We start from the raw sequence: 22,350 nt of genomic DNA on the forward strand, positions 1-22,350 counted from the left end.
CTGATAGACTGCACAGTATCTCTGCATCCTCCCTACACACACATCCTTGATGGGCTAGCTCTTTTTCTCCTGATGCAGGCTTTTTTTTCTCTCCCCCCCGCTCTTCCCTCCCTGAAAAGTCTTAACGTCAGCACCAGTCAGCAATGTCACATCGCAGAACATGGGCTTAGGACTGTATGCGAGCTCTAGCACGCGCTCTAGCACGCACGCCACAAACATATCATCGACACTGATCTCCCGCCGCCTCTTCCAAGCTGGTCGGACATCAGGGGGGGGGGATCGATTCCATAATTAGCCTCAGCAATGTGCAACAAAATTATACCAACAGTCTCTTACTCTTGCCTAGATATAAATATGCGTGGTTAGGGATGTGGCGTGGTGCTGCCCTCTCCTCGTTAATTATCTACTGCACTAATTGCCAAGTGAGGAGAGTGGGCAGGAGGTTTGGGTTCTTAATAGAGACAAACAAATAATTGAATTCTCTTTCCTTCTCTCTCTCTCTCTCTCTCTTTCTCTCTCCTTCTCTCGCTCTCCCGCTCACACTTCATCTCTCCTCCTCTCTCGCTTGGTTTGGGGAGCTGGGGACTCGTTTCATGTATACTAAATTGGCAATTTATTCATGATGAAGTTGGTGGTGTGGAGAGGCTTTCATGCTGTAGGCTGGAATTGATGGAGGGAGGTGGAGTCTGCAAGGTAGACTGAGAAAAGAAAAAAACGGAGATGGCGAGATGGGGTGTAGTACGATTTAAACAGAGAACGAGAGGAGAGTCACAGAAAGAGAAATGGTATGTGAGGGGGGGGGGGGCGCAGTGAGGAGACAGTGATGCTCAATGACAATGTCTAATTTGCCCTCTATTTATGGACGGCGGGTCAGAAAGTGGCGCGCTGTGAATTTAAAGCCTGATTTAGCTGCGAACTCATCCTGTCAGAAAAGACAAACTCCCAACAACAACAACTGACAGATAAGCCCCGCTCCCTCTGATGAGAAACATTTTCAAAACATGCACTTTTCTCAGAGCTCAGCCAGGCGACTAGAAAGAGAAAGAGAAAGAAAAACAAGACAAGAATCCATTTTTCCCTCTGCTCTCGACCCCCACACACACTTTTTTGGTACTTCTGAACATCCCAACTCCGTCATTTTGCAAAGCATGTATGTGCACATACTGTATATCTGTACATCCATGCGCATGCTTCCCCCCCCCCCCCCCCCCTACTGTGTGGCTGGGAGTAGAACGGCCCAGATCCAGTCTGTCTTAGCACTGCTGTTTACGGTGGATTACCCCAACGCTTCAAAGCATTTCACTTCTGCCCCATTTACTGGCGCCCATGTCTGTGTGTGTGTGTGTGTGTGTGTGTGTGAGCAAGTGCACATGCCTACTCTGTAATACACAAACGACACCCTTATCTGTCTCTGCAGAGTCTCTCCTCTCTTTGAAGGCCTCTAAAAAATTTTAAAAAAAAACCTGTCTCCATTTTAGCCCTCAAGTCCTCAACTTGATAGAAATGTCAGCAACAGGCACCGGAGCTCTCACACACACACACACACACACACACACACACACACACACACACACACACACACACACACACACACACACACACACACACAACAGATATACTCCATCTTCTAGTTTCTGATGTGGAGATGTCTGGACCTCAAGGAAATCACACCCCTTCTTCTCCCCTTTACCTCTCTCTCTCTCTCTCTCTCTCTCTCTCTCTCTCTCCAGATCCCAATTTCCGCACCCGGCGAATTAAATTTCAATGAAAAAAATAATGTGAAATTGAAAATGTGAGATAATCAAAAGTTCAATGAAAGGCAATGAAAAAAGTTTAATGAGAGTAGAGAGGAGACGGGGGGAGGGGGGGTTATCTAAAAACACATCAAAGTGAACTTAAGCGAACAGAAAGCAGTGGCACTGCCGTTGTATCAGCAGAGCGCCACAGAGCACTCCTCTCCTCTCTCTCTCCGGCAGCCGGAGCTGCTACTGTACAGCAAGTGGAGCAGAATGATGCGCTGCAATCCCCCCCCCCCCCTTGTGCACGCCCTCAAACAGGCACACACACACAGTTTAATGCCAACACACATACCAGCACATATGAAAACACTTGATGTATGGAATGTATATGTCTCTGTATATGGGCTCATCCATGCACATCACAATGGAGCACAGATTAAAAAGGGCAATTCCCCACAATAGAAGAAGAAGCTAACAAGGAAGTTCTTATTTCATACAAATTGGGAGTTTGGGCCGTCATTTATATCAGTAATATAATGCAGGGATGGAAAATGTACAGTATGTTACTGACGATAAATGTGCTGGTACTCGATTACAAGTACATGTAAATAATTTGTGTAAAAAAAAAGTAGATAAGTTCCAATGTACTCTGGGTAAAGCCTTATGTTTAAAAAATAAAGGGGGAAAGAGGAGTGGAGGGAGTTACAAGTCAACATATAGGACTACACATCACCCCACCGTCCAAACCAACAATAGGATTCATTTATATTTTATTTTATTGTGTAACCCTGTTTGCTGCTGCCACAGACAAATTTCCCCTTGGGGATGAATAAAGTACATTTCTATTCTATTCTATTCTTATTTAGTATTAAGAGCAATCTGCAGCCTGCACAATGCAAATAACGATCAATTACACAACCAGAAAAAAAAAAATAAAAGCTCACAATGAAATCAATAAATATAAAATCTATTCGCACCTCGGCGGGTTGGAGAACAATATGAAGCGACTGAAATGACCGACACCTGTTGTAAAATCAACAGCAGAACGTGTACAAAATGCAACAGCTTTTGCACACCGCGCAGACACACACGCGCACGAACGCTCGCACACAACCACCGTGGTTGTTTTCTCTTTTATTACACCTGTTTTCACCTGTTTGTACGTCGTTCGCAGAGTCTCGTGCGCCGCGCCCTCAATCCACTCCGGGGTCCGTTCGGCCTCGCGAGTTTCTTCTCAGAGCGCCGCGCCCTCAATCCACTCCGGGGTCCGTTCGGCCTCGCGAGTTTCTTCTCAGAGCATAACGTCAACATATCAAATCCACTCAGCCTCTCTGTCCCGCTGCGCTAAAGTAGGCTAACTTGCAGTCACCGTCACTGGGTACAATCGAAAATAGCGAGAGTAGCTGTCGAATTCACCAGCGTCGATCGGCGCATTTCAGCGTTCTGCACATTGGCCAGAGCCCAGTATGCACCAGTCCGCACGCACTGTGGGTGTGTTTGATATGGGGTCACCTTAGCGAGCTGGGCGGGCTGTGTGTTAGCAAGCAGCTGCAGCTGAGGCAAACTTTTTACTGCATAGCTTTCTGATCTATCCACATTGTTTTATAATACAAGTTGCATGCTGTCTAAATACTTTAGGGTCATTTGATAAAATATAGTGGACAAAATGCATGTCAAATGGCAGAAGATAGTGTAAAAAATGGCTATCATTAGAAGTACATACAGAAAGTATTAATCATTATAATACTGTTGACAGTGTGCATCCACTAGGGCTCCAACTAATGATTATTTTTTATTTTTGATGACCATTTTCATTAATTATTCCCATTTTGGTAATAAACTGTCAGAGAATATTGCGAAATGGAGTCAGAAAAGTATAAAATCTGGAACAAGAGAATGTTTGGTTATTTTGTTTAAAAAAGATATGTCTCACGGCTGAAATGATTGATTGATTGATTAATGCTGATTAGTGAAACTGCAGAAACAGGATTTTCCCAGAAGCTCGTCGTATTCTGTCACAGCCAATGAAAACGAGGGAGACAGAAGCGAGTAGCTGTGTGTACCCACGTGTGTGCGCTTCACATCCACTCCTGCTTATTCTGGTTGTTTGCTGAAGCAGTTGATTAATTAGTTTTTGTTTACATGTATCCCTCCCAAACTCATCCGATATGCATTCCAGCTAATTAGCTGATTGTGCTAAAAGAGGACATAACATTATCATATTAGCTTGTTGGCTGAGCAACCATTTCATGTGTGTGATGTTTACTGTATCTACATGTGGATGTCACAAATAAACAGGTGGGATTACCGGCAGCTCTGATTCCAGAGGACAACCGCACGTTTTGTAGCACAACAAATACCCCCCCCCCTTGCTTGTATAATGGCACCTGCGTTCCTTTTTCCTTTCACCTCCCCATCCCGTCCACCGTCCTCCTCAAGGGGGGAGAAGCGCTGAAAGAGCGAGAGAGACAAGTGAGGGATGGTAATGCGTTCGCGGGGACAGTGGTTTACAGTCGTAGAAAGAGAAAATAAAGAGACAGTCAGGCAGTGTGAGATGTGTGCGTTTGATAGCACCTGTATTCGCTCCCCCCCCCCCCTGTTCCCAGCGGACGCCTGTCACCGCGGACTCACTGGACTGTTTTATCGCTCTCCCAAGGCTCTCCCCTCTTTCTCCTTCTTCTCCCCCCTTCTCCACCGGCTCTCTTTTCTCTCAGTTTCTTTATCTCTCCCAGGGTCTTTTAAGACGGGTGTGTGTATCTGTCTGTGTGTGTGTGTGTGTGTGTGTGGTGTTCATGTCTGAAAATGAGGAGGTGAATTCTTAAGAGCATAAAGGAATGTGAGCCGGAGACAAAATAAGTATTGTTACACGGGGAGCGATTCATCCACGCGAGCCAACTCTTCTCCGTTTGGTCATATTTTTGGATTCAAGACCGCTGGATACGACCCAGCAGACATTATCTGATAAAACACTAATTTCTGCTCAGATCCTCAAGCACAAGTTTTTTCAACTCAAAGATAAGACTGTTGCTTAATAAAGAAAATGTAGACCGAAATGAACCAGGTTTGGGGGTGTAGACACATGGTGATTGCAATCAGCTAATTAGCTGAGCTTGATTTTCGAGACTGGTCTGATTGCAGATGCAGCGAGGCGTTCCAAGTAGATCATTGGTTCACGCAGAACGAAAACGTTATTGTCCTGTTGTATTACATTCGGCTTGAAGTACAATTGAACTCACTTCTTGTCAAATTCTTAATTTATTTTCAACAACATTTGTGACTTTGATGAGACATGCGAGACAAACTATGCTAACTTGGCGGAGTGTTACATTCACATAATTCATTTAAATTGCTTAACTTGATCTTAACAAAGCTAGCTCGCTTCTAGCAAGCAATTCAACTTCCATTGATGCTGATAATTTAATAACATCCTCACATAGCCGACACAAGATAACGATTGACCAGTGTCATAACACATGAATGAAGCCCATCTTGGTGTGTTGTCTGTTGTCATTTGTTGCGTGTCTTTCATCACACCATTAAGTACGTACGGTACGTTGATGGACTGTGTATCAGACCACAAATAAGACAAGAATTAGCGTTAGCTCGCTAGTGCAACCTTCCGCCTCACTCCCTGCCACTGGCAAGCTTCTCCTCCGGAGCTCCCGTTCTGCTCTGCTCCCGGCAAAGTAGTGTGCCAGCTGCGGGGAGTGAACTCTACGTTAATAACTAACAGCCAGAACCAGCGTTGTGCATTGAGAGAGAATAGAAGTAGTAAAAGTGTGCATGCTTGTGCCCCACGAGCCAACCAAAGCGCTGGCCTTTTCTGTAATGCGCTACAGAAATGCCCCCGCCACGGCTGCAATCAAACTGTGCTGTGCTTTTCAAAACTGTACTTTTTATTTCACAGCTTCTGTGTTTTTGCCTTTGTCACGTCTGCATGGGAATGCCGCATTTTGCACCGCTAACATTTTCTTTTTTGCTGGCGTCATAATTTATCAGCGTGATAAATGAAAAGCCACTGCATTCTTACTGTTGCATCCCACTTACTGCTGTCATCAGTAGTTGTGGTGTAACGATGTTATTTGTACTGTGAATGGGTTTTGCATTTATCTTTACATCAGCGTCGTTCTCCGAAAGTGATAAAAGTGTTAGCAGTGGCTTCCTCCGTGTGACCGCCGTGTTTTCTGCTGCTGCCCCAGGCTATGGTGGAGACGGTGAATAATTTGCTGCAGCCGAGAGCCCAGGCGGCGTGGAGGGAACTGCCCACCAGCGGGCAGCTACACTCGGCCACTCTTCTCCTCGACACGGTGGAGACTGGGGCTTTTATGTTAGCTGACAACCTCCTCAAGACTGACACTGTGCAGGAGACCACTGACAACATCCGTGAGTACAATGTCTTTTTTTTTTTTAGGTTCCTCCCTGTCCTCCAAACTCAGTTGGACCATGCAACCGTCAAGGAGGCTGTTGAGATTCCCTCAAGCAAGAGACTTAAACCTCCATTTGCTCCGGTGAAGCTACACAGTGTGGCTGCAATGGGCATTCCTCAGGTGTTAAATCATAGGAGCACAAAGCATGGCTCTGCTGAAACAACATTTTTTATTTTGTTGACTTTACCCGATTACAACGCAATATACGGAAGCGTTTTACGACGTGTTCTCATTTTGCATAAATGTGGTTCTTAGATTTCACAGTGTTTTCTTTCTTTCTTCTCTTTTTTTCTTCCTTTTAGTGATCCTATAATAACGTTAACCAGCCCAGGCTGCTGAAGATCTAAGAATATGATGTAATATCAAAGTAAGAGGCAAAGCTGACAGCAGGCATTACTGAACCCGCTGCCTTAGATCTATGTCTTACATTATAATACAAACCAGAAACAAAGTACACTGTAAAACTTCACAGTGCATCGACTTGTATCACCATCCCTCATGTGCGCAGTTACCCACACGCTCATGTGAACGGGCACGAGTGGTCTTGAATGGAAGTGGGGCAGAATAATCCGATTGTTTTACAGTTTAGGTGGTTAAGAGAGAAACGCGTGCAAGATTAGCTTGTAGTGTGACCGCATGAATCCGAGCTAAACAGCACCAGGCCCATACAATGATTGGATAAAGATGTCAACATGTTTATGGCATTATGTGATTGTATGTTTATATTATGCAGATTTTAGGGAAGAGATATTGTTCTGACAAGAAGAATTTCAGACTGAAACACAAGTGTAAAATATTTTTGCCCCCCTAGAAATAAGGCTTCCAAAAGAGTTCTTCTTGAAGAGCTGAGGTTCTTCCCATGAACCATTTGCTTCTGAAGAACCCTTTTCTGAAGAAAGTTTTTTTCCAAGGGTTCTTTGTGACACAAAATTAAGAACCCATTTCATCCAAAGAACCCTTTTTGGAAGGAAGAGTTCTTCAATGATTGTTAAAAGCATGGGTGTTGAAAGGAAACACTCACAATCCAGCCAAAATACCCCCCAAAAAAACTGTGATTGTGAACCATGATTGTTGTGGGATCAGCCCGGCCCTTACGGGATATTGATGAAACCCTTCGAATATAGAAAGGGGTCTTGATAGAATCCATTGGTTGGGTTCTAGATGAAACCCTTGTAATATAAAAGGGAAGAACCCCGAGATGCATTCTTGTAAGCACCCTTACAAGGTGCAGAGCTTCTGCATAGAAACTCCTGAGAGGGTTCTGGGTAGAACCGTTACAACAGTGGAAACTATCATAGGGGGTTCTGGGTAGAACCATTCACATGGTGCTTTTAGGTATAACCCTTCTGAAAGGGTTCCAGGTGGAACCTTTACAAAAGGTTTTACCATCAACCAAAAAGGGTATACCCTATTTTTTTTGTTGCACCTTTAAAGGGACGTCAGCAATAACCGCGTTTTAACGTTTAAATTCTGAATAACGGAAACAACTTCCGGTTTTGTGTCAGTATGATAAAGAGTGGCAAATGGGCTATTTATATGAATAATATACACAACCATAGGATTCTGAGGAAATGTAGTCAATGTCACAACTCTTTTACCAAAACACAGGCTCTAGCCTGCCGCCATTGACTGGTAGTCTGCCCCTGACTGAGAAAAGTTACAAAAAATATTCCTGAATTTTAAAAATGTAATAACTCTCAGAAAATAAAATAATCTCATAATAACTCAAATAAATATAGCTGTGATTGCATTTGCCAGACAACTTATGTGCAAAAATGTATTCATGGCATTACCAAGACAACATGTTCAGTGGTCTGAATGTATTTCCAGCTCTACGTATCTGCTTTATCATGTAGAGCTTGTCGAGCTGTCAAACGGAGGTCATAATGAAGAGGTCCAGGTTGTTGTGTGAATGATTTTGAAGGGTCAAATCCACATAGACCCATCCTCATCTGACAAAATGCAAAAGGAAAAAAGATGGCCTAAGGCAGGGATGAATTGTTTGCCAGGGACAAGAATTATTATTTATTTATTTTCCCCATATTTGCCTCCCTCAGCTTGTAGGCGGAATTGACAAAGCAGAACAAAGCTGGTTATTATGGCATTGTGCACATCACTTTCCCCCCGTCCTCTCTCTTTCTCCTCCCTGCGTCTCTCCTCACTGATCCTCTCATCATCGGGCCAAAGAATGAGGCAGAAACAAAAGCCCTCTTTTTGGGCCTTTGAGTCAACGGTTTTCATCTGCACCCATGACCAGTAAAGTTGCAATCACTTACGTTCCCCCTTCATCATCTTCCTGTTTACTCCCCTTCTGATTTGAGATTTAAAAACGTGCCTGCAATTCATCTCCACATTCACTGGGCTCGTGCGCACAACCCACTTAAGAGATGAAAAGTCATGACGGAGGAGCGGCGGGACGGAGGATGATGAGGAAAGAAGAAGAGTGGATGAGCATGTGCTTGAGGGCATCAGTAACCAATGAAATCACATTTAAGTCACACGACGCGGCGATAACATGACAGTATGTCTCTTTCTGTCAGACAGACAGCGGAGACACAGGCTCCATTGTACAGTCCTCACAACATGACGTTGTCTCGTTGTCCCTTGAGTTTAGGAGCAACGGTTCATTACCAGCAACTGCCGTCCTACACAATTTCACCTTACATAATTGTTAGACTTGCGTCTCCACCGATCCCCCCCCCCCTCCTGAACGCACCACATGAATGTGGTTACATAAACAGTCATCGAGATGTAGGCTATAGCACATCTCTGAGGAAGTTAGAAAATACAGGATATCATCTTTTTTGTGGAAATTATCGTCCTCTCCTTTTTTGTGCCGTTAATCTTCCCTCCCAGCTAATCCAGTGGGCAGATCCAGTGTGATTATCTCTCCCTTTTATTCACAACCGCCTCTCATCTCTCTCCTCTCCTCCCATCCTCACTTCCTTCTCTCTCTCGCTCTGTCTCTCCCTCCCTCCCTCGCCACTCTCCTCCCTGCACTTTTTTAAGCCCCCCATTTTCCAATTCTTTCAGTGCAGACTGAGCGAATTGTCTTGAATGACACGTTTTAAAGAAGCCACTGCAGGTGATATTGTCATGTTAGATTTGTTTGTGTGACTGCGCGCCGCAGTACCCGGCAGATGAATAAATGGTGTTATTATTAGAACCAAAACAATGATTTGAAGGGATAACACAGCGGTAACAGCGTGCACGTGTGACAACGATAATGAACGAGTGTGTTTCTTCGGAGGAGGATCGTCATGACAAGGATGCTTTAATTAGATTAGACTCAGCGTGTTTTTGATGCCCCGCTGCTTGAGCGTGGGCGTGGATGTGTGTGTGTGTGTGTGTGTGTGTACATGTGTGTTTAGCTTGGCTCGTGCACAAGTAAGGCACACTTGAGCAGTGTTTCTCTTCCTCTCTGCCAGTATTTGCATATCAGTGTCTGTGTTTATGTCTGCCTGCCTGCATCTCTCTGCATCCATTTCCTCCTCTCCCAGGCCTCAGCATCTCTTGCCTTTGTGCCCTATCTGTTGTACCCTATGGGAGGATACAGTCTTCTCGCCACTCTAGTCTCTACTCTCTCACTATACCCTTTTTGTTTCTTATCTTTTTCTTTTTGTTACCTCTCTCTCGTTCTTCTTCCTCAACTTCCTTTCCTCCCCCCCCCCCCCGCTCCTCCGCTCTCATTTCCTTCCGAGCACGTCCTTGTGTTGTTTATTCGATCAAGGAGCTGTTTTTACCCTGAAAGCAGTGTCTAAATCACCAAATCACTCAGAAGCACAAGCGATACGACGGAGGTGTAATTAGTCCTTAATTAGAAACTCGATCTAATACATTACACCGCCGTGATCGGAAAATGTGCTAACGAAGCTGGATGGAGAAATGTGATTCCCACGATGCAAGCGGGAGGCTGGATTATATACCTCCATGTGTTGGACCCAGTTGCCTGGAGACAGAAGTTATTTCACTTTGATGTGTGTCAGACTTTTTTTTTCTTCTTTTTTTTTCTTTGTTCGGCTGCGAAGCACTTAGTGAGAAAACATGGTTATTACAAGAGGCTGCAAAACAAACCTGATGTGTGCTGTGCTATGACTTGACATTGTGTCTGCGTGTGTTCATGTGTGTGTGTTCCAGAGCTAGAAGTGGCCAGGCTAAGCACGGACGGGAACCTTGCCGACCTGACATTCCCTCACTCAGAGCTACATGGAAACGCCATCCAGCTGTCAGCCAGCACCCTCAAGCAGCACGGCAGAAACGGTAGAAGAGAAATCTCACATTATCTTTCGCTATGAAGTCTGTGACCCCCCCCTCCTTATCTCTGTCCAACCGTCTTGCAATGCGTCTTTCTCGCATCCGCCGTCTATTTCTGTCGTCATGCATTGAGCCGACGATAACCGAACCTCTCCCGTGTTTCCCGTGTGTTCTCCTCACAGGGGAGATCAGGATGGCCTTCGTCATGTACAGGAACTTAGGGGCCTACCTGTCCACGGAGAACGCAAGCCTCCGGCTGGGCAGCGAGGCGGTCTACCCCAATTACTCCGTCATCGTCAACTCCCCGGTCATCACGGTGTCCATCAACAAGGAGAGCAATAAGGTGTACCTGTCCGAGCCCGTGATCTTCACTGTCAAACACCTGCAGGTGAGGGAGACGCCAGGTTGACGACTTCTTTTGCGATCAATGAAAGGATAACTTTAGGTGAGATAATGGGACTAAAATGGAGGTTAAAGGATACGGCAGATGGTGTCTGTGCAGCGGAAGCCATTAAGAAAAAATAGGGAGTGCTGCACTGGGTCAAGAAACTCAATGGTGGTAATGTTGAAGTAAAAAATCAGTTGCTCTTTAAGGATAGGGCAAGCAGTCAAGTACTAATAAAGTACAAATACTTGAAACGGCATCACTATGACTTTGGACAAGCACAATCTAGTGTAATCCCTTGTGACTATTTTCACATTGTAGGGCTCAATAAGGCTGTTGTCAGTTTACACGAGTGTTTACTTTGTATTGTTATCCTTCATTGATATATTTGACTCACATTGCTCTCTATATTTGCCAATATATTTGTGAGTATTACAGCTTAAATTTGCACAGCTCACATTTGCAAATGGATTAGCCGTGGACAGATACAGAGGTGCACACTCGCTCACGTGCGCACGCACACACGCGGCCGATCGCACACTCCTCCCGGTGGAGATGGTAAGAATTTTCTTTTAAATTTGTACTTGAAATACTTTATTCCTCTCTGCCATACACCTCCACTGCCACCCATAAATGTGCCACACAGTTGAACTGGTTGACATTGGCTGTGCACTGTATTTCGATTCAATTTCCCACACATGCCGTCCCGGTGCTATAAACACTCACTAGAGCACCAGTTGTGTGTTAATCCACAGCTGAGAATAGTTCCCACAAAAAGGACTTTTTACTCTTGTTTTAGTAACGTTTGCTGAAACCCACAGTGCCCGATAGCTGTTCAAGGATTAGGTTATGAGTCACCCGGGCTTAAGCGCCACAGACAGGTTGGGGAAGTCGGAAAGTACTGACTCATCGACTAATGCGCTGTTGGTTTCTTTTCATGGAATTTGTTGACAATAAGAAAAATACTGAACAACAAAATCCTTTGATAGACTCTAGACTTGAGACTGATAGACTCACAAAAAATATGACATTTCAATTGCTTTTTATAGCTGTGGGCATAAGTAAATGAATGGACCTATTCCAAGAAAACGCTATAATGCTGCGTCATTGTTTAGCGATCTGAAAGTCTTGTGTCTGAACAAGAATTGGGAATTGCTTTCACACGAGCAGACTTGATTGACGTTGACGTGCCCCAAATGACACAAGAACAGCTCCGGTATTGACCACAGCTGCAGACTGAATAAGGGTATGATGCCACATTGCTTCATACTGTATGAATTGCGGTGCTCCATGCAACATTTTGTATGTTGTGTTGCTCATTCGCCAAGCAAATGTTGAGCCAGTTGGTGATCCAGCTTGTTGGCAGCAAAGAAATCCTCTCTGTTTCACTTGCTCATTTTGAGAGTGACTTTACAAACCACGCGCACACACACACACACACACACACACACACACACACACACACACACACACACACAGCTCCATCAGTTTACACAACACAAGCAGCTCCTACACTTCAGAATCTCACACAGCAATCACGGACGCGGCGCCGCCGCCTCCTGCCACGGCTCCGTGTTTATTTGTTGCTGCATTCTGCCCCTTCTGTTTGTTGCTTTGTTGTTGTGTGTGCTTGACTCCCCTCTCTGTGTTCCTTCCTCCTTCCTCTCCATCCTTTTCTCCACCAATTCCTCCCACCGCTTTCTCACTTTCCTTGGCTCTCCCGACGCTCCATCTTTTCTACCTCCCACCTCCCCATGACTAAATATCCGTTCTCTGCCTCCTTGCTCCCCCTCCTGCCCCTCCTCCCTTTTGTCCCTCTCACTCTCTCTCTCTCTCTCTCTCTCTCAATTCCCCCCCCCCCCGCCTTCTCGCTTTCTCCCTCTCCCTCCTCCTCCCTCCCTCCCTCGCCCCCAGCATTCAGAAGAGAACTTCAATCCCAACTGTTCATTCTGGAGCTACTCCAAGCGCACCATGACAGGATTTTGGTCTACCCAGGACTGTCGTCTGCTGGCCACCAATCGCACGCACACCACCTGCTCCTGCACACACCTCACCAGCTTCGCGGTGCTCATGGCCCACGTGGAAGTGAAGGTAGGCGTTCACACTGCGGCGCCTTCCATGCCGGGGATGGGCGGGATCAAAGAGTCAGTTGTTCATCGTTCGATTAGCGGTGGCTGGCGAAGGCTGGTCAACAGATTCAAAAAGAAAAAAAAGGGGGGGAGGGGAGAGAAGGAGACCACGGCATCTGGAAAATAGATTAGACCTCTCCAGACTCTCCAGTACTGAGTAATCATACTTGGCAGGAGAAACGTTTTACAATTGATTCGTCAAGCCAGATGATGACATTGGGTTGACAAAAAGAAGAATGCATTTCAAACATTCAGTCTCTGGAGGTTCCAAAACAGAAATGAGAAAGACAAAAGCTGCAGCTCCTATTTTTTTGTGAAAATGACTGATCAGAAAGTGAACGTGGCCCATTTATGTTGATATCCATGAGCCGATGTGGGATGAAAACCTTATTGTCCCGCTGCATGTGGGATAAGCCTTCTTTGTCTCCCCTCTTTTGTAACGTTAAGTTCCTCCCTCAACAAAAATTGTCTCTCGTAACTCTGGATGTCGCCTGACACCCGATCTCTCCCTCCGGGCCGGCCGCTGACGTGTGTTACTTCTGAAGGGGTCATGGTCAGAGCTAGCTCGGCGGCCCTTTTGTGAACACAGTGTGAGGGTTTGGGCAGTAGATCCATCACACCGGCGCCATGTTGAACATTGCTCCGCCTGCCAGGCTGCGGGGACACTGATGGATAGAGCCGGCACACCTGTGCAACACGGTGTACCGCTGTGGCCCTGAACGCTCGGTACCACAGACTCAGTCAGGGGAGGGGACGGGATGAGGAAGTGTGTCTGTTCCTCCAGTATGTTTCATGTCACGACAACATGACTCGTGTATGTTTCTAGCAAGCCCGAGCGAAACACACAGCTAAATATAGTGGCTGCAAATGGCGAATCGAATGAATCCACAACAAGCTCGTCTGTCGCTTCTCTCGCCACAGAAATCGGACAGCATGCACGACCTGCTGCTGGACGTCATCACGTGGGTCGGGATCCTGTTGTCGCTGGTGTGCCTGCTCATCTGCATCTTCACCTTCTGCTTCTTCCGCGGGCTACAGAGTGATCGCAACACCATCCACAAGAACCTCTGCATCAGCCTCTTCATCGCCGAGTCACTGTTCCTGGTGGGGATCAACAGGGCCGATCAACCGGTAGGTATCACGCATACGTTATTCTCTTGACTGTAAGCAGTGGACAGTCCATCGTTTATTGGAATAGAGATGAAATCGATAAATACAAGCAAATATTTTGCACACAGGCTACATTTCAATGTATAAGACATGAATGTATAAGACATGAATAAGAAATGGCAGATTTGCTACGTTCAAATGTTCCCGGATTAAAACAAGAAAACACAAATTTCTCCGAGAGGCTGTGAAATAAACCATATCTTTGTATTCAAACAAGCCTGGATTATGCAACGTTTGTTGTGAACGGGAAAAGGGCGGCGTTTGCTGCCACTGCACATGCTCAGTTTTCCACAACATCATTACTGTACTGAGCGTGAGAGCCGTCCTCAGATTAATCATTTTACAGTTTGCGGCTAATTCAGAAAGGATTGCCAACAAAAGGCAGAAAAGCAGACAAAAGCATTGCTATAACAGTCAGGTTCTCTATAAATATAATGTTCTTATGTGTCCCCAGTTGCAAAGGAAGGGATTTACAATGTGCATATTACAGAGACTTCCTTATTGGCTCGATAATGCATTATGGCTTGTGTATTTGCTTTGTTGTAGCTTAGCTGATGTTTATGCTGTGCTTCAGTATTCTGTTGCTGTTATTAATCATCCCCACCCCTCAGGCTAAATAAGCTGCAGTCTATCCGTTTTGCCAGGGAATCCTGTTGGTTGTGAGGGGGATGTTTGTAAGAAAATAGAACGCTGACAAACAAAGCCCATGTGAGGCAGGGTAGTGAAGACGAGTTCAACCTGCATTTGACCGTTGATATTAGAGTTTCACGCAAGGCCAGAGTGTGCACACATCACTGCTAGAGGTGAAGAATTACATAGTATTATAATAACATACTTTTAATGCGTTATAATCTGCTTATAGCACGGTAGTTATCGTATAGTTATAATTGTTTAATATTCATAGTTAATGAATAAACATTATCATCTAACCTATGCAAAAACAACACATGACACATTTTTTTAATTATTCTTTACTTTAATTAATAATGTATTATAATGTATTTTTCTTTTTATTGTGTTTTGATTATTTTTATAAAGTATTTTGAATATTCAGGTGTGCTTATAACTATAATTACTCAGTGCTATAAGCAGGTAATAACGCATTATTAGTATGTTTATAATGCAGTATAGACATGGGGATCGTATAAAGTGTTACAGAAACTTCACATGAATTCAATTGCATTGAAACACATTGAACCTGAGATTACGAAATACAGTACTGTGTCGTAAACGACTCATGAGCAGAGCCAGGCCGGTTCAGATGATGCATGTTGACGTTCAGACCAAGCTTGGGGATAATTCTGGGTCTCTGTGTCACTTTGTATTGGCAGTGTGTCATTGTGTGCATCAAAATGTCAAGGAAGTAATACAATGATCCTCATCCTTCTGAGTCAGTGAGGCATTCAAGTAGAACCTGTTCATGAATGCAGCATGCTCCACATCTCTACCACAGAGCAGTTATTAGGCCCTCTGCTGATAGCTTCTTTGGAGTAGCAGGTTGACCGGCTCAAGTGGACTCAATTTCATTCCGACAGTGTTGCCGCTCTCTGCAGTCATTGAGGCCTGTGCAAAAAAAAAAGCTAAAATAACTTCATTAGTTATAACCTAATTGCTCACTTTCTATGTTCCACTCCCACTACCCAAACCTTAACAGATTGGACTTTCTATTGCAGTTAATGATGCATGACCTCGGCTGCTCGTGTGGAATTGCACTCAGCTTTTGCAACTCAAAAACGCATGCAGATGAGGAGGAACAAAATCTAAATGGAAAGATCCAACCGATATCAATCTCCATCCCTAATGATGCACAGTGCTGTTGTGGCTCGACCATGGTCTGCATTCCAGTCACAGCCCATGTTGTTTAATCCGTATGGACCAGTGGCGGACTCAGGTGATCTGAGGGGCAGGGGCGAAAAAAATGAAATAAAAAGGGCACCAGCACGCGGAATGTTTTCTAGCATGTATGGCAGCCTTTATGGCACTGCATCACATTTTATCCATTTAAGGGCACCCATTAGTGCACAGCATCATGTTTTCTCCACTGGGAGGGCACCCTAGAGAGCACATTATCATGTTTTCTCCATTGATAGAGCACTCTAGACTCTAGAGTGCTCTATCAATGGAGAAAATATGATAATGTGCCCTCTAGAGGGCACATTATCATGTTTCATTATCATGTTTCCTCCATTATCATGTTTCCTCCATTGATAGAGCACTCTAGAGGGCACATTATCATGTTTTCTCCATTGATAGAGCAATCTAGAGGGCACATTATCATGTTTTCTCCATTGATAGAGCAATCTAGAGGGCACATTATCATGTTTTCTCCATTGATAGAGCAATCTAGAGGGCACATTATCATGTTTTCTCCATTGATAGAGCACTCTAGAGGGCACATTATCATGTTTCCTCCATTGATAGAGCACTCTAGAGGGCACATTATCATGTTTCCTCCATTGATAGAGCACTCTAGAGGGCAGATTATCATGTTTCCTCCATTAATAGAGCACTCTAGAGGGCACATTATTATGTTTTCTCCATTGATAGAGCACTCTAGAGGGCACATTATCATGTTTTCTCCATTGACAGAGCACTCTAGAGGGCACATTATCATGTTTTCTCCATTGATAGAGCACTCTAGAGGGCACATGATCATGTTTTCTCCATTGATAGAGCACTCTAGAGGGCATATTATCATGTTTTCTCCACTGGAAGAACACCCTAGAGGGCACTTCATCATATTTGATCTACCATAGGGGTGTCCAAGAGGGCTGTTTTGCTGTGTTTCTTTCGAACATGAGGGCACAAATGGGGTGCGAACCCTGAGTCCACCAGTGCTTTAAACCTCACTTGGATGCAAGCACTTACACAAAAACATCCGATGGGTCAGATTGTGAGATGAAACATTGTCCTTTAAACTGGGCAAGGTCAACGTATGCTGGAGGAAACCTTGATGCTGTTTGAATCATTGCGGACCGTATGTCTCATGGAGGAAGTGCTCAGGGCCGTATCATTTATCTCCTACGTCTGAAGCATTAGAGCAGCCTCAGTTATTCGCGTCCCTCTGAGCATTCAATGAGAAAACATTTTTTAGAGTTTTGCATAATTCTCTGGGTAACCCTAACCCTAATTCTCTGTTTGCGTGGGAGGGATCATGGGAGGGATCATGTACGTGCGCCGCCGTATTTGTGTGTGCCGTTAATTACCGGTGGCTATTTGTGACCTCCATTAACATCTTCGGCGTCACTTTGCTCGCAGACGGTTAAGCCAGTAATTCCAGCAGGAAAAACGAAATGACTTTTCAGAAGCAGACACTCTTTTTTTTCTTTTTTCTTTTTTTTACCTGTGCATGTGTGCGTGCGTGTGCGCGTCTTTGTGTGTGTAAGCCACACTGTGCGATCATTAGAAATGGAAATGAGTGACTCCCTCGCCCCCTAAACTCATTGTCTCTCAGACATTCGGTAATTGTCTTTCGCTGCAAGCCCCTCACTTGTAAAAGTCTGTCTGTTAGCTCTTCCATCCAAAGATTTAGGAGCGACTCTGTAGATTAGAACGTCGCCATGAACGTGACCCGCCTGCTTTTCTCAAGCACCCCTCTTCTCTTTGCATCCGTTTGCCAAAATTGTTAATGAGGTTTCCGGTTTGATACCCCTCTTTCATTTTTCCTGCCGCCCATCCTCCTTTGCTGCTCTGCGTTTCTCTGTCTCTTTGACATTCAGGAAACTCTCTCACAGGGCTCTCTAAGTATTTTATCATCCACCTCTCTAACTCTTTTACATTCCTTTTATCCGTCACTTTCCACTGGCTACTAACAATGTGATTTAAAGACCCACTTACTCACTTTCAGTGTGAATGTCTCACCGATGCTTGGTACAGGTGGGTACCAATGGTATCTATTTCGATTTTTTATATTGGACAATTAGCTCACAGTATTATGGTCATTAAAACATACAGTTCAGCTCTAAAGATGGCATAAAATCCCAAACTATCCAGTATTATGAAAACTGATGGCTTTTCTCAAAAAAGTGCCAAATCGTTTGTGCGCTTTGTCTCTTTCAAGCCGAGCCAATGAGTTATTTTTGCAGTTGTTCCACTCGTTTTGTTCATTGTTGACATTACCCAAAAAAAAAAATCACATTGTATTTTTAACAGTGTTGAAGTCCCCCTCCTTCTCTCCTTCTCTCTCAGCCCATTTTGAAAGAAGTGCTTTGCTACTTCTGTTTGAAATGTGGACAATCAGCGGCGGTGGCAGCACCGACTTGTCACTTCTATTTCCTCATTTATCTTCTTAGATGACTCGTAGACGTAGACGTGGAGGGAAATGTGAAGGGGAGCTCAACTAATGTGGCTATCTGGAAGTGAATTTGAGTCAGCCTGTCGCCTGTAATTGTTGTTAAAGTGCGCTGTGATTGTGAGTTCCCCTTTCTGTTTACCCTATCCTCTCCCTCTCCTGTCTATTCCAGTACCGGCGGCCCAATTGTTAATCCCTCACATTTCCTTCTTTTAATGTGATAAATGATTACTTTCTTATCGCCCGCACAGTTTGTGTGTTTTTTTTCTACTTTCCAACTCACTCAGATTAAATACTTCTTGTGCATTTTCTCGTATAAAGTGTTACTGTGTGTTTTTTAAAATCCCCTCCACCTACTCTCTCTCTCTCTCTCTCTCTCTCTCTCTCACCAGATTGCCTGTGCGGTCTTCGCGGCCCTGCTCCATTTCTTCTTCTTGGCAGCCTTCACCTGGATGTTCCTGGAAGGGGTGCAGCTCTACATCATGCTGGTGGAGGTGTTTGAGAGCGAACACTCCAGGACTAAGTACTTCTACCTGGCAGGCTACGGAGTGCCTGCTGTCATAGTGGCCGTCTCCGCTGCAGTGGACTACAGGAGCTACGGCACCGACCGAGTGTAAGGATGGAGGAGAGCGTAGCGTGAAGGGAGGAAAAGAGGGAGGGAGGGAGGGAGGCCGGAGTGCCTGCTGTCATTTTGGCTGCCACGGTGGACTCCACCGAGCTGTGGCACTTCTGAAGAGTCAATACGGCGAGGTTTAGAAGGGGGAGAGAGGCGGGGGGGGGGGGGGGGAGGGAAGCATGCGGACAAGCAGAGGATGAAGCGCCGCAGAGTGCCAGCGTGAGCACAGCAGCGATAATGTGTGAATATGGAAGGATTTAAAGGGGCGGGAAGGAAGTGCACAGCGGCGCAGATTGAGGGAGAAATAGGAGTGAGAGTGTAAGAATGGAGGGACGGGGAAAAAAAGGGAGTGATGGAATAGCCAGAGTGTGTACACGTCCACGCTGCCTCCCCCCCCCCCCCCCCCCCCCCCCTGGAGAAAGTGCAGAGGACGCCAGAGGGACGGGGGACATATACATTAAGAGCACACACGGTTACGTATTCATGCATGCTTGACTTGTCCAACCCCGACACACGAATCCAGGAGAAGTGGGCCGGCATCTCATTCGTATGGAGCACATGCATAACAGGTCACCCTTAAATACAACGGATTTAACATAATATGCCTTTCACATGCGTGAACCGGTCACGCTAATGCGGCCAACATTTTATTCATGCAATGCATATGCATGTTTCGCGCATAATACGCATATAATGCATGCGGGCGCACCATACGCTTCCGCGACCTCTGCTCTTTTCAGATCTTAGCGGTTTGAAGATAGGGGGGGGGGGGGGGGAAAGGGTTTAAGTTAGCACTGTTTAACCGTCAGGCCACGTCAATCCGTATGCCAACTTAGATCAATATTTCATCGTGGCTCTGATCACTAAAACATGAGAGTCGGAATGCCAAGCTCGGGATGAATAATCAGACCACGTGCCATTAGCTAACAGGCTGGGAGACTTGCCTTGAGACGGTAGCTAGCTGTGGAAAAAAAGAAGCAAAATGGCGTGATGTGTTTCGTGAAAATAGCATAGTCACACTAAAAATCAGTGGGAGTGAAAAAGATATTATGCCCAACATGATTTATTCTTGTAGAAAAAAAATAAATTCGCCCAAGCCATCCATTTTCGTCCTTTAATGTCCTTATTGGATGGGAAAGTCAAATCAGGAAGTACGTTTTGTGACTCCTTTATCGGTCCAACCCCCCGAAAATGGCGCCGCTAGTTCAGGTCTTGACACGGCGAAACACAAGACAAAACCTCTGGAAATATCATCTGCCATGCCTGCTGTGTCACCTTGTCACCCTCTCCCTCTTATTAGCCAGTGGCGCTGATTCTCATTCGCCTCCCATAATGAAGGTGGCAGTGACTTCGCAAAGGAGCCCTAATGGAGGATACAGTGACACGGCCGCGGACCCATAATGGAGGGCTCTCTAATGTGCTGGAAATTGAAAGATTAATAATGCAAAAGCAGCTGGTCATGAATCAGTGGGCCATTTTTTGCTCCAGCGGCTTTTTTTCTTCTCTCCGCGCCTTTCCCACTGCAACCCGTCGGGTCTGACCTCAGTGGAGGGCACTCGGGGGAGGAGGAGGGAGGAGGGAGGCGCTTTCTTTCCCTCCTTTTTTCCCCCTCTCCTGCTTGCTGCCACTGACGAGTAAAGATGTTCGGCTGATATGATTTAGAATAGAGCAGTATATCTTCTAGCAATGCTAACCTTGTGGCCAGAGAATGAATGCGTGGGTGTGTGAGGGTGTGTGTGTGTTCATGCATGTCCGCACACCCCCCCCCCCCCCCCCACCCCCAACCCCTCCTTCCTCTCTCCTTTAACGTCAGCCCATTCCCAGACTCCATAAATAGCCCCACTGTGTGAGGGCTGCATCCATAACTCACTATTTAAATGAACGCCATCGTGTCATATTTTCAAGACCACGGGGATGGTGGGTGTATCGAATATATATATATATAAATATTATATATATATATAATCAGTATATGTGCCCTTAAAGGGGGGTAAAGGTGAATTTATCATGGGAGCTCATCCCTTGCTGACCCCCCATCCCCCCCCCTTCCGTTTGTGATGTGCGTTTAGTCTGTTCCCTTCATCCCGCAACTCTCCTCTCACTTTTTTCTTTTGTCCTCCCTCCATCGTGATTCATTTGATAAATGGCATAAAGTGATGTGCTACTTTTTTTCCCACCACCGTGCCTCCTGTGAGTGTGTGTGTGTGTGTGTGTGCGTGTGTGCGTATGTGTGTGTGTGTGTGCATGTGTATCTGTGATGCATGCCCTGTCCTCCGATGGTAAATCCTTGCTACCCTACATCCATCTGGAGACCGGAGCATGTTTTTAATCCCCAATGCGTCCTCCCCCCCCCCCCCCCCTTCTGTTTCTTGTGCATGATGGCTCTCCCTCTTGCTTACTCTCTCTCTCTCTCTCTCTCTCTCTCTCTCTCTCCATGTCTCTGTCTCTCTAGGTGCTGGCTGCGATTGGACACGTACTTCATCTGGAGCTTTATAGGTCCTGCTACGCTCATCATTATGGTGAGACACACACACACACACAGGCGCATGCTCACACACTCTCCATGCGCAGTAGTAGTCGACTGCCACATGTTCGCGCGGGAAAGTTTACATATAAGGTGTTCATTAGTCACTCGGCGAGGTTCGCCGGAGCTCCTCGCCAGTGTACGTTGGAAGCGGAAGGAACTTTATACGTCAATCTTAATAAATCCCGCTCGTGGATTAACTCTCAAGTGGGCACACGTTCCAACGAGATGGAAATCTTTTCGGAAAGGAGATCAAGCGCAAACCGCAGATTACGATAAGAACTCCACAATAGTTATGTTGCCGCCGTTGCTGCTTTATTACGAGGCAGCCCGTTACACAGTATGAAGAAGAAGAGCTCAGTCCGACCGTTGTCCTTTTCATATCAATAAACCGTTCTGAGGAGCGGGAACGGTCGTTATAGCTCGAAAGGCGTAAACACAGACAAGAGTTAGAACGACTGGGAAGACGGACAGAAAAAGCTAAAATAACATCTAAAAAGCTGCGTTTGGGTAAGAGAGAATGAAAGCAATGAGGACATGTTCCCAATTAGGTGAATGTCAGCATGCACACCGACGCTCGGCACTCGTTTTTGGAAATGTCAGGCCGTCGCTGATCTAAGTGGAAGCGGTGCAGGTGGGACCGCTCTGTTATGCCTCTACGGCCATTGGTAACACGGCCATTGTCAGACCACCCTATCTGTGCATTACCATGCCGATAAAATAGGCCCCATCGGCGAGAATTGGATTTTCTTTTGTAACAACTGACCGTCGATGGATGTAATGCCTGCTGTATTTCCCCCCGATGCTCGAGCTGC

The 22,350-nt window shown here is 45.6% G+C and overlaps 1 protein-coding gene across 1 annotated transcript in view; it reads left to right on the forward strand.

Moving 5' to 3' along the window:
- The window catches only part of adgrl3.1 (adhesion G protein-coupled receptor L3.1), a 117,845-nt gene that overhangs the window by 81,924 nt on the left and 13,571 nt on the right, over positions 1–22,350 (forward strand). Inside the window, exons 12-18 of the mRNA XM_079277853.1 lie at positions 5,939–6,122; positions 10,304–10,426; positions 10,603–10,808; positions 12,720–12,896; positions 13,856–14,065; positions 18,788–19,008; positions 21,464–21,530. Of these exons, the coding sequence (XP_079133979.1) occupies positions 5,939–6,122; positions 10,304–10,426; positions 10,603–10,808; positions 12,720–12,896; positions 13,856–14,065; positions 18,788–19,008; positions 21,464–21,530 (1,188 nt within the window). The remainder of the gene's footprint in view (positions 1–5,938; positions 6,123–10,303; positions 10,427–10,602; positions 10,809–12,719; positions 12,897–13,855; positions 14,066–18,787; positions 19,009–21,463; positions 21,531–22,350) is intronic.

The sequence above is a fragment of the Melanostigma gelatinosum genome (assembly GCF_949748355.1).
Source record: "Melanostigma gelatinosum genome assembly, chromosome: 11".
NCBI classification, from domain to species: domain Eukaryota; kingdom Metazoa; phylum Chordata; class Actinopteri; order Perciformes; family Zoarcidae; genus Melanostigma; species Melanostigma gelatinosum.